Below are 13,662 nucleotides of genomic sequence, written 5' to 3'. Positions count from 1 at the left end.
AGACCCGGAAGGAACATGATACATATCTTCAAACATGTGAAGGGCCGTCATGCGAAATCAGGATTAGATTTGTTCTTTTTGGTCCCAAGGAGAAGAACCAGGAACACTGGGAAGAAGTTAGTGCAAATTGCTAAACCTAGGCTTGCTATCAGGAAAAATTTCTGAGGCATCCAAAAGTGAAAGGTAATTAGGTAATTAGCTCCTTCTCATTGCAAGCAGAGGGAGGATGACCACTTGTCAGGCACACTATAGGAAAGATTCCCCTTCATGCATGGGCTGCAGCAGATGGCTACTGAAGACCTTCCCAACTCTAAAATTCTGCAATTAATGAATCCCGGCTCTGTCAGTTATTAACTGTGAAACAATGGCACAGGCTCTTCCCCTCTCTGGATTTCGGTTTCCCTGTATTGAGGCTCTTATACCCCCCAAAAAAGAGATGACACTAATAATTTGCCTATAATACTGGGTGTGTTTTCTATCCAAAATCGCGACTTCAAGTATATAAAGCTGAACATGGATGTAAAGAAAAAAAAATTTTAAGTAGTAACTTTCGATGACTGCATGAGACTAATTTTTTTTTCCTCCATGAAGTAGCTATCATTCATTCATTAGAAATGCAAAGATCAAATGTAAGCATCATGTCCAGCATGAGATGTTTGAATACAAAAGCATAAATACTCATGACATTCCTCCTGGTATTACAAAGCTGCCTCATAATTATGCTGTTATTCAAAGTCTTCCCAAAGCTCGGGTCAGAATTTGGACAGCCAGGCTATGACCCGCCAACTCCTGACAACTCTATCTCTACAATCTCTTTCATCTATCCACACCTCTCTCTACTCCCAACAGACCTTAGCACCCCTGGTTCTGGTGCTTCTGAACTATCATAGCAACGTCCTAACTGGTCTTCCTCCATTTTCTCTCACCTTTCTCCAAGAGGGGCAAGTAGGTGTCACAGTGAATAAAGCACTGGGCCTAGAGTCAGGAAGATCTGAATTCAAATCCAGTCTCAGGAACGTACTAGCAGCATGACCCTGGGCCAGTCACTCAACTGCTGTCTGCCCATTTCCTCAACTGTAAAATGAGGCTAGTAATAGCACCTGCCTCCCAGGGTTGTTGTGAAGATCAAAAGAAGTAATATTTGTAAAGCACGTAGCAAAGTGACTGGCACACAGAAGGTGCTTAATAAATACTAGTTTCCCTCCTTCCAATCCATCCTTCAAATAGTCTTTCTCATGCACTGTGCATTAGGATTCCTAATCCTAATTGTGCATCCCTAATTGCCTGTGCTACTCCCCTCCTCAAAAACTTTTAGTAATTCCTTATTTTCTAGAGTAAAATTCAAACAACTTGTCCTGGAATTGAAGACCTCCACAATCTGCTTCCAATCGAATTTTTTCAATCTTATTTCTTATTACTCCTTTTAATGCCTTCTACATTCCAACGAAACTGGACTGAATTTTCCCTAGAGTTCATCCTGCACTGTTCTACCCCTATGTATGCATGGAAGCTATCCTCAATTCCTGGATTTCTATACCTGATAAAATACTTCTCTCCTCCCTCCAAATCTAGCATAGATATCAGCTCCTCCACAAAGCCTTCCTCAGTTTCTTAGATAAAAGTCATCTCTCCCTTATTAAATACCCTTATGGCATTTTTTTCTGATTTTCCTTTATGCTTATAACATTTTACTTTATGTTATACGTATTTGTGTTCTCCCATTAGATTCTCTACTAGCCCAGGTCAGTGACTGTGTCACCTGAGAAATGTGTGTTGGGTTGAACTGAATTAATGGAGAAACTTCATCCTCCATAATATGGTGAACAAAATAGCAGTCTTGGAATAAAAAGAGTCAAGTCTGAGCTCTGATAATTATTTGTCATGTGACCTTGGGCGAATCACTTAACCTCTCTGAGACTCACTCAGCTTCTTCATCTACAAAAGACACATAATAATTCTTGTACAGTTTATCTCACAGGGCCATTGTGAAGAAAGAACTCTGCAAAGTCTATGTGTGACCTAAGAGAAGATCTAAGCAGCACCCAACAATTATCTCCACATCTCAAATACCTGCCTAGAATATACACAAGAGGATATCATGTGAATAAAAAATATTAAAAGTATATTATCTTCCATTTAACTTTTATCACTACTGCAATGGACTTATGAGGGGTTGTCTTATCTCAATGGGAGGACTATTCATCTCCTAGTGACCTGGGGGTGAAGGGGAAAGAGAAGGAACAGAGAGGGGAAAAGGGGGATTGTAGGCACTGTGGGGAAAAGCAGCACTGAAATCTCTCCTTAAAAAGATGAAATTAAGGAAAATTTTCTGGCCCAGTTTTGGGGATCATCCAATGATCACCTTGACTGATTCAAGGGCTAAAATCCCATAAGGACACAATGCCTCCAAACGTACTTTTGGTACATTTGTACCTGTTTCATATGAATGAATGCTCAAGTATATTACACACCTGCTTGTAGGTACAGCCCGCAGTTCTAACCTGCTCTCAGCAGCTGGGCTATCTTAGTTCATTAGTACAGTATCTTGCAAACTAGGCAACTAAGCTCAACCTAAAAAGTGGATCCAAATTTTAACAGTTTAGACTGCAGGGAGAGGGAGAATGCTGCAAAAGTGAACAGGCATCAAACCAGAAGACTTTAGCTTTGCCTTTCTATATATCTAAAAATATTTCTAAATGCTTGAAAAAAATCTATAACAAATGATCCTGAAGTATATTTTTGGTACATTTAGCTCCCAGAGTAAGTAAATAACTAGTTTATGGGTGGATAAATGATATAAATTTATTTTTAACATTGCTATCAAAGCCTACAGATTCACTTTCTATACATATCTCTAGTTGGCTCATTAATAGAAATAGACTTTTCTTACCTCGATCCGATTCAAGTCTCGTGTCTGTTGGTTCACTGTCATTGACTCAGAATAAGAATCAAATAATGTGCAGTCCCGTTTGGGTTTAAGAAAAGCTGGAGGGAGACAAAAGAGAACTACAATGATGTACACATTGACCACTGTTTTGCACTGTTTCTCCCTTGTGAATTGAATGCTTTAAAAAAAAGTTAATTCATTCTTGCTTGCCACAGCAGCCAGTAATAACACTGTAGTCAAACATAAGGTGAATTTAGGCTCTTTTCACATTTTGAAACACTGCAGAGTAGTTGAGTATCACGATGGCTCATTTTTTGCTGTCCTGCTAAAAGTAAGAAACTGCATTATTCAAGCATTTTTTTTCTCAGTCTGGATTTTACAGCCATGAGAGTTAATAATGTACAGATGTAAAAAAATGTACAGATGTTTCAAAGATATTGATGAAATGCTCACCCTTTCAGAGTAGATAATGAGGAATAAGAACTTACATTACTTGCCAATTAAAAACAAGGAAAAACAACGTTTTGAGGCTATTACACACACACACACACACACACACAATAAATAGTAGTCACTACTATTCTGTAGTCACTCAAGTAGTCACTAAAAGTTGGGGGATTGTGACCATGAGTTTTTTAACTAGATATTAAACAGCCCTTGAATTCAGATCCAAGATCACTTAACCTCTCTGAGACTTACCCTCACTTCACCTCTCTGAGACTCACTCAGCTTCTTCATCTACAAAAGAGAGATAATAATTCTCATACGATGTATCTCATAGGGTTATTATACCCGTTATAACGTTCCATCACAAAGGAGTATGGGAAGAGCTGCCTCAATAACTAGGAAACTTGTCAATATTCCAAAGAGAAACAGCTGATCCACAATGTGATGAGCATTTAAGATCATGATCATTGTAAAATGAATTCAATCACGATAGTGTCCTCTTTAAAAGAAAAGAAGTTTTAATAAAGCACAGTAATGTATTAAATCTTAATTCTTTCTACTAATTTCTTCCCAAGTACATGAAATTCCATTAGAATGGCAGTATTAGGCATACAAAATACTGATTCACTGAGGTAGAAGGAACTTTAGAAATAAAGTAGTTCATCCCCTCCCCAAAGCATGAATCATCTATCTGATATGTCTGACAAGTGATGATACACCACCTTCTTAAACTCCTACAAGAGGGAACTCTATACATCAAGGCATCCAATTCCATATCTGAAAAGCTTTTTAGGAAGTTCTTCATATTAAGCTGAAATCTGTTTTTATGTAACTTTCACACTTTGGTACCAGATGTATTACTTTCTATAAATACAGACCTGAATTTTGCAAGAAAAGCATAGAAAACTCAGGACATGGTAACATTTCTAATCATGACTAGCCTCTTAAAGATTAAAATCGCCATGTTGCCTGACACAATTTCTCCAATATCATTTTGCCTCTTTCAGTGTACCTTTCGATTCACATATAACACACAACACAGATAGTATCCAGGCCAATCTAGAACTTCTCTTTCGAGTACCATCACCCAGTGTTCCAACCATTATAAATTAGATCATCTGTTCCTAGGAACCAAAGGAAGACAAGCATCTCATTGTGAACAAGCTAAACATTTGTTAAGCCTATACTGAAACTGCCTGAGCTGTAACCTACTCATGTAAAAATTTCTAACAGCCATAGTTAGACAGCAATATAGTCCAACCTGCCATTCTATTTCCTCAGCTTTTAGGAAGGAGAAAAATATTTTCTTTTCAGTTACTTAAATTAAAGCTAAATTGAGCACTTTTGATTTCACCAAAAAAGAAACCTGTGAATTTTTGAACTCAAGGCAGTATCAAAGGCAGAGGTATGTTCTCCCTCAAACCTGTCAAGAGCTGGCTGAAATCTAAGGAAAAATTGGGTGTAGATCAATTCGAAAATGTTGGAACCAGATTATGAGGCTCCAAGGAAAGTAAAAATGTGAAGCCGTTGAAATGTCAGTAACTGGGACTATGCACACTCTCTATAGTCAGGCTAAAATAGCAGAATTATTCTAAGGTGGACTGGTTTTTTTCTTTGAGACACACAAACTGACTGAAGTTAGGGGCGGGGGTGGAGGGGGGGTTGGTGGTTTTTTTTTTTTTTCCAGTAAAGTAGCTGTGATTATGTCTACAATTCTCTCTCTCTCCCCTTTAAGTTGACTTTTCAGCCCTGGGTGGGGAAAGAAGCTGCATTTCTCTGAAGGATGAAGAGCATTGCAGCATTCTTTCAGATATCTTAACTGCCTCTGAACAAAAAAAGGCGTTTACAAAAAGCTGATGCCCCTTCCTTGAAGTTGCCTTTCCTAAATTCAACCTGTTCTTTTTCTCATCTCTTAAATTCGCCGTCACTGAGTTTAAGAGGGATTTTAGGTCTTAAATGTTTGCTAGTGGCACCATAATTATTATTTGCAATTAATCCTGCCTACCCTAGAAAGCCATGCAATTTTTGCTTAATTGAAGGGTAGGTAATGAATTCTTCAATGTTTATATATAATTCCTGCTGACAGCCTCCATAAAAGGCTAAAAAGAGACAAGGAGCATTGTTCCAAAAGACTGTTTCATTAGTCAAGGGAGGTTGCTTCCTCGGAGGTTCTTCTTTACAGAAGCCCCTTTATTGAAGAATAAGCTATTCACAGCAACCATGCCACATCAAGAAATTAAAGAGACCACACCGCTTTTGCTAACACACTGTTTTAGCACAATTCAGCCAGAGTAGGTTTTTTTAATCTCATCAGCATCTTTTAAAACATCAATGCAATTGTTAAATGAGGAATTCTCTAATCCCTCTCCTCATAGGAAAGATGATGCATTCAAAAATCAACAAGCATTTTATTAAAAGCACCTACTATGTATGTAGCACACTGTGCTAAGGGATGTAAAATATACAACACCTTCTTTAACTCCTACAGGAACTCCTGAAAGAACTCTATACATCAAGGCATCCAACTCCATATCTGAGAAGCTTTTTAGGAAGTTCTTTCTATTAAGCTGAAATCTGTTTTAACGTAACTTTCACACTTTGGTACCAGGTGTATTACTTTCCATAAATACAGATCTGAATTTTGCAAGAAAAGCACAGAAAACTCAGGACATGGCAATATTTCTAATCATACGATATAAATACAATTCAATATAAGACACGATATAAAATATCCCTCACCTGTAAAACAGGGATAATAATAGCACCTAACACCTGAGGTTGTTATGAGGATCAAAGGAGACAATATTTGTGCCTTGCACATAGTAGGTACTACATTAATGCCAGCTATTATAGACTGCAAAGTGGATAGAATGCTAGGCCTGTGCTAAGGAAGACTTGAGTTTAAATTTGGTCTCAGACACTGTGCTAAGCACTTGATAAATGGGCTTTGCCCTCAGGGAGCGTGGAAATTTGGCTAAAACAGGGGTGGGGGGGAGTACAAGAAGGAGGGCCGCTTCATTGGTAAAACTGAGAGATGAAAAGTTCAGTTTTGGGGGGTGGGGTTGGAAAGGCGGCTGTGGTTTTATCTAGAACCATCTCTCTCCCCTTTCAAATCACCTTTTCAGCCCCAGATAGGGAAAAGAAGCTGCACTTCTCTGAAGCATGGAAAGCATTCCAGTATTCTTTCAGTGGTCTTGACTGCCTTCGAACAGGAATTGTTATCATAATATCATATAATATAACATAACATGACATGACATTATAATACAATATAATATAATATAATGTAATATAATATATGACCTTATAATACAATATACTATAACATAATATACTATGATGTGATATACTATGATGTGATATACTATGACGTGATATACTATGATGTGATATACTATGATGTGATATACTATGATGTAATATAATATGATGTAATACAATGCAATGTAATATAATATGATGTAATATAATATGATGTAATATAATGTAACTAACATTTATAAAGCACTTACTATGTGCCAGGCACTGTGCCAAGGGCTTTACATTATTATCTCACTTGATCCTAACAACTCTGAGATTTAGGTGAGAGTTAGGTGCTGTTACCATTCCCATTTCACAGATGAGAAAACTGAGGCAAACGGAAGTTAAGTGACTCGCCTAGGGTCACATAGTTGGTAAGCATCTGAGACCAGGTTTGAACTTGTCTTCCTGACTACAGACCCACTGCAGCACCTTCAATAATTGGTATTTATATAATGCCTACTATGTGCAAGGCACTATACTAAGTACTTTATAAATATTATCTCATTGGAACCTCATAACAGCCCTGGAAGGTAAATGCTCTTATAATCACCATTTTACAGTTAAGGAAACTGAGGCACATAGAAGCATCACACAGCTAATAATTATCTGAGACCAAATGTGAACTCAAGTCTTCCTGACTCCAGGCCCAGTGTTCTATCCACTGAGCCACCTTGCTGCCCTAGGTATTCACCTATTTATAATCTTCATGGGGAACGGACGGATTTGCGGCTCCATCCTCACTAAAGACGTTGGTGACGTAGCTTAGGGGTGCCAAGGATTCTCAGGCTGGGGTTTGCGAAAGCTCTTGGGAAAACTTGGGCTGTGTCTACGTCTGCAGAGTCAGCAGTGTGTGCAGACGGCTCAGCTCTACAAGGAGTCTGCCTTTTCACATGATCCAAGGAATGCTATTTTGTACCTTAACCAATGCCTTGCCAACTCGTAGGCTTGGAAGTTATGCAAGTGACTTGAGCGCCATCCACCTCCTATGTGCAAGGCACCAGAGTTAGGTGACGAGTGGCAAATACATACATGCATACAGACATACATACATACACATATACATACAGACACACATACATACATACATACATAGCTGCAGTTTAGTTGTTCAGTCATATCTGATTAATTGACCCCACGGATTCTGTCTATTAGATTTTCTTGGCAAAGACACTGGAGTGACTTGCATTTCCTCCTGCTCCACTGTATCCCCATTTTATAGAGAGGAACTGAGGCAAATAGGGGTTACATGACTTGCCCAGGGTCACACAGCTAGTGTCTGGGGCCATCCTTGAACTCAGGTCTTCCTGACTCCAGGACCGGTGCTCTATCCACTGCACCACCTAGATGCCTCCTCATACCCATACACAATATTGTGAACTCAAAGACCTTTCCCTAGGTTATTACTTTCCACTTACCCTGTCTGTGTCTTGTATATACAGTTATTACATGTTTCCCCTTCTACTAGAAAGTGAGCTCCTTGAGGGCAGGAACAGTGTTTTTGCCTTTGTTTGTATCCCGAGCACAAAGCAGTGCCAGGAACATCGAGGCTTGATAGCCATTGACTGACTGAGGAACCAGCTAATCGGTCCCTGCTCTCCTCATCGCATCTTGTCTTTGAGTTTCACAACCTCAGGGTTCCCCTTAGAAGGCGCAGCCACAGAAATCTTCATGGAACAGAGTTTGTTTTGTCTTATCTTTTAAGTTTCTTCCTAAATATGAATCTGTCCATTATAATCCACATTTTCAACACCTCGAAGGCAGAGTACAAGTATGAGGAAGAGACTGCACATACAAGATAATGGTGTGTTAGAGGGCGTGTGCGTGGCTGAAGGAGCAGCTCTCGGATGTACATTTCCCATAGATGACCGAGAAGAAAAAAAGAAATTATATGTTCCAGAGAAGGAGCATCAATACGATAAGCAAAGAGAGATAAGAAAAGGAATAAAGAAATTAGGATAGGAACGCCTATGTAGGAGGAAAGCCAAGGAAATTTTTGAAGAGGAAATTTTAAAAGGCCAAATTATATATGTCTTACTACAGTATGATTTTTATCCCGGTTTGTTTTTTTTTGCTTTAGCAAAACAAAACAATATTGCAGATAGTACTTTTTAGTGATTTAAGAATAATCTTCCTTAGATTGGGGTAGACCTAAGTATGATATGACTTCAAAAAGTAAAACCATTCAAGAACAGCTAAAAGAGTAATTATCTTATACAAACGAAGTGCAAGAAGAACAACTGATACAGAGGAATTAGATAAGGGGGGGAGGTGCTGATAGTTCTGGAAACCTACTTTCATAGGGAATGGATTTAAGAGGGAAAGATACATATACATTTAGAAGAGTTTAAAAGTCTTCTAAATTTAGAAAGAAATAAAACTCTAGGGGGATAGGGAGGGGGGAGAGGATAAAGGAGGGATCTTTAGAGGGGAGGAGGAAATAAGTTAAAAGGGGGATATAGAAGGATCTTTAGATCTAGGGGAATGGGAGGATAAGGGAGGGATTCATGGAGTGGGGGTAGGTTAAGTAATAGGGCAAGGTAGAAGGTAGAAATAAGATGGAGGAGTTAGAAGAGATAGGAAAAAAGAGATACGCACAAACATAAAAACAAGATTAGGAGTAAAATCTCTTAAGAAAAGTATATGTGTGTATGTATGTGTATATGTATGTATATATATGTTATATATGTATGTATGTGTATATGCTCAATTGTAGCCTTGTGGTTGGGGTGGTAGGTAGAGGGGAAGAAGGGGGAAAAAAGAACAAAATAAAAAGTATACAGCAGAGAACAAAAGAAAACCTACAAGGAAGCAAAGAAAAGATGGCCAGCTTTCAACATAACGTACAGTATTTAATATATAGGCTTTCTTCAAATGATAAGTTATTGCTATATGTTCCAAATCCTCTCCTACATTCTGCTGTGCATATGACATGGTTTTTTTTTTCTTTTTTCTTTTATATTTGTTTATACTGTTTCTTTTTCTTTTCTTATTATGTACTTAAGTTTTAGTATTTGTCTAAAATAATTTTTTTTCAAAAAAGAATAATCTTCCTTACATTTTAGTTACTTGCAAATCTCTTTCCTGTCCTAAAAACAGTCTTGGCAATTGTAGTTTTTCCTTAAAATGTTTCAGATTTTTTAGGAACAGGCAGAATTGCTCCTGGAAAGGGGATATGTTAGGGGACTAGGGCATAATTGGCTTTGTTCACATTCTTTCGTAAATGGAATTGAGAATCAACAATTCCTGCGGTAAGAGGTAACATGCTGATAGATCTGTACTGAGAGCTAGAAAAGACCTTCTAGTCCAATTCTTTCATTTTACAGATGAGGAAACAAAAGCCAGAGAGGTTGACTCACCCAAGGTCACACGCGTGGTAGGGATCAGAGGCAAAATCTGCACCCACGTTTTCCAACTCCATAGTTCCCATTTTACCAATTGCAACAGGTGACATGAGTAAACTGAGGCCATGAGAGAGGAAGGAACCTGCCCATAGTCTCCCGGGTGGCGTGTACCAGAGATGATATTTGAACCCAAGTGCTCCTTGTTCTGTACCACATCCAAGCAAGCAAAAAGCATCCATTAAACACTTGCTGTGTACCAGACACTCGTAAAAATCGCTCTTGCCTTCAAGGAGCTCACTTTATCTCTAGGTGATTGGAATCATGAAATAACTGTGATGAACCAAAAACATTACTAGTCATTTAATCTCTGATGCTAAATTGTGCAGTGGATAAAGCCCAATGTCTGGAGTCAGGAAGACCTGAGTTCAAACTCCACCTCAGATACTTCCAGCTGCGTGGCCCTAGGCAAATCATTTAACTTCTATTTACCTCAGTTTCCTCATCTGTAACATGGGGATGGTAATAATAGCACCTATCTCTCTGGGTTGTTGCGAGGGCCAAATGAGATAATAATTGTAAAGCACTTGGCACAGTGCCCGGCATGTAGTAAGCACTATATGTTGTCGTTCAGTTGCTCAAGTTGTGTGTGACTTTTTGTGACCTCTTTTGGGGTTTTCTTGGCAAAGATACCGGAGTGGTTTGCCATTTCCTTCTCATTTTACAGATGAGGAAACTGAGGCAAACAGGGTTAAGTGATTTCCCCAGTAAGTGTCTGAGGCCAGATTTGAACTCACTAAAGATGAGTCTTCCTGACTCCAGGCCTGGTGCTCTGTCTACTGAGCCAACTATTTGATAGGGAGATTATTTCTTCAGCACTTCAAAAAAGTCTGGGTTTCCCTGGTATGGGGACTGCAACGACTTTAATTCAAGTCTTTGTGGAAAAAAATTATTTTTATATAGACACAGACATATATTTCCCAATTATATGTATAATTGGGAAATATTTATTAAATTATTTACTTATATTAATTAAATTATATTTATTGTATAATTGTATTTACTAAAATATAAATACAATACCATAGAAATAATGTTTATTTGTGGCTTTCTAAGTTAACAGCTGCCCCCAAGGATCCATTTCTATTTTAATTTGATACCACTGAACTAGATGACCTCTATAGTCCCCTGATTCTATGCTATCCAACCCCTGATGAGTTCAATTTCTGGTTGAACTAGAACTTTTTAAAAATATACATACATACATATATATGTAAATATATATGTATGTATGTATGTGTATATATACATATGTATGTAAATATCTGAGAGAATCAGAAAGCAAGGTCTAAAAGTAAAGGGGTGAAGAAAAGTAGAGGCCAAAGAAGGCAACTGTAAGAAACTCCAGGGAGTTCCAAAGGAGAAACATCTTCCAAAGGAGGGCATCATGGACTTTTGAGGGCAGAATAGGGAACAGCTTACAGGAAAACAAGGAATGGTTTCTTCAGGCCCCTCTGAACCATTCAATTGGGAATTCTGATCAGCTATGTAATTCTATTATATTTTATAGGGAGAGAAAAATAATTTTAAAAGATCATACACATGAAAAGCACAAAATTTACCAATTTTAAGAAATGTTATCACCAACTTTCAGAAAATCCAATTGGAAACTCAAAGATTTCCAATCGAGCCTCACCGCTCTGCAGGTAGTCCGGCTGTAGGGTTTGCGGCAGAGATTCAGGCAGCGGGTAGCCATTCTTCCTGGCCACGATGAGGTGAAAGGCAGCACAGAATTCAGGCAGTGTCAAGGCTCCATCACAGTCCACATCACTGAGTTCCCTGCATACAACATAAATGACAACCTGACACCTAGAAACCAAAGGGAACCTTTAGTCCATTACACCTACAACCAGGTTCCAAACTTCTTTAGCTGCTATCAGGCAGCCCCCAAATGGCTCTGGCCGAAAATGCTCACATTTGATATCTCTGGGGGAAATTTTTTTCTACTTTTTAAAATTTTTTAAAGTTTTTTAAAAATGTTTAAAGTTTTTAAGTTTTTAAAAAAACTATGATGAAATAATAGTTTGTATTCACATAGTAATTTATATGTGAAAGGCACTAATCAGCAAGGCCACAAAGGCCCTAGAAAATTTTATTATTCTAAATTTGCAAACCAAGAAGCTACAGAAGAAAACAATGGCCCTCAGTGCACGGTCAGTGAATCTTCACAGTCAGTCTGCAGATAACTCACAGTGGCTGGATTTTCATTGTGTGAAGCCCTCTACTAGGAGCAACCTCAAACTGGTACAGAAGTTAAGCTCAACCCCTAGGATCCCACGAATGCATCACATAGTGTCTCCTCACACTTTCTAATGCTTGGTCAGAACAGAAGGGGAAAAACAATTCCCTTTTCCCACTTGGAGGAAGGGCCTTAGACCTAGTAAAATTAAAAGCATAGTACTATAAACTCCAAACTTAGCAAAATACTGAGAGTAAAAAAGAATAAGAGGTGGGTTGCAATATTTCTTATTTTGTTCTTTCTTTAGTTTTCTGGGCAAATTCCATCCAAGTCCTCTCCTCCTGCCTCATGTATGATAGCTCAATATTCTGCAAGTGGAATGCAAGCTTTGGGTGGTCCAACCATAAATATAGGCCAGGTGATGGAGGGACTATTTCCCATCCTAGTCCAGTCTTGCTAAGTACCATCTGAAGGATGGCCGCCAGGTGAATGATTTAGGGGAGAGGGGAAGAAAGCAACTCATGGAGACTACTTTTTATTGTGGAGGGATTGAGATCACCAGTGCAGCCCCACTGATAAGCTTAAGTTTAAGATTTAAGATTTAAAATACACATTCCATCTGAAAACCTCATCTGCTCAGCTAGGTGGTACAGGAGGACCTGAGTTCAAATACGGCCTCACATACTTACTGGCTGTCCAATCCTGTACAAGTCACTTACTCCAGAATGCATCCAAAAAAATAAAAACCTTATCTGATCTCTTATTGACAGTACTTAATGCCTTATGACTTTTAAAGGAATTATACAAATACAAGATACAAGCCAAGTCCATCCTCAGGAGCACTTAAAGTTTAAGTTTATTTATTATTATTATCAAAGTTTAATTATTAAACCTAGGCTAGAAAGAGACAAGTGGACCAACAGTCCTGAACTGATTGAAAGACAGACAAGTCTTTTCCAGCTCTAATTTCTTTAAACACTCCCTCCTATTAATAAATCAACCAACAATCATTTGTTAAATGTTCTAGGTACCGTGCTACATTTGCCACAGTAAAATGATTAGCAGGTAGGGTGATGGAGTATGCCTAACAATTATTTAAATGGATTAGAATGAAGGCTTAGAACAATTAGGTTGGGAAATGTCAAGTCAGTGTTGTGGCTATGTAGTAAGTATGGGTAATGTTAAGTATGTGGGAAATATTACCACATATCCTGTTCTTATTTTTAAACACATAGAGATACTTGTTGGCCAGGACCCCAGGGCCATTAAATTGTTCAGGGACTTTTCCCCGTCATTTGAGAATTCCCTACTGTTAAGACATTTCGTGTTCAATAAGTATTTGTTGAACGTTAACATTGTCTTAAAAGACAGGGAGGGAAGGATGGTGCTAGACAATCTAGACAGAAACAAAAGGGCTATCTTGAGAGAATTAGTTTGCCTTCAACTAT

General features: G+C 38.4%; 1 protein-coding gene across 6 annotated transcripts in view; it reads right to left on the bottom strand.

The window, feature by feature from the left end:
• The window catches only part of REPS2 (RALBP1 associated Eps domain containing 2), a 261,912-nt gene that overhangs the window by 104,834 nt on the left and 143,416 nt on the right, over nt 1-13,662 (bottom strand). For all 6 annotated transcript variants that reach the window (XM_036747200.1, XM_036747202.1, XM_036747205.1 and 3 more), the window contains exons 8-9: nt 11,672-11,814; nt 2,891-2,985 (exon numbers count right to left, since the gene is read on the bottom strand). In XM_036747200.1, the coding sequence (XP_036603095.1) occupies nt 2,891-2,985; nt 11,672-11,814 (238 nt within the window). The remainder of the gene's footprint in view (nt 1-2,890; nt 2,986-11,671; nt 11,815-13,662) is intronic.

Source organism: Trichosurus vulpecula, chromosome 2, assembly GCF_011100635.1.
Source record: "Trichosurus vulpecula isolate mTriVul1 chromosome 2, mTriVul1.pri, whole genome shotgun sequence".
Taxonomy (NCBI): Eukaryota; Metazoa; Chordata; class Mammalia; order Diprotodontia; family Phalangeridae; genus Trichosurus; species Trichosurus vulpecula.
This window is presented reverse-complemented; position numbering and strand designations above follow the sequence as displayed.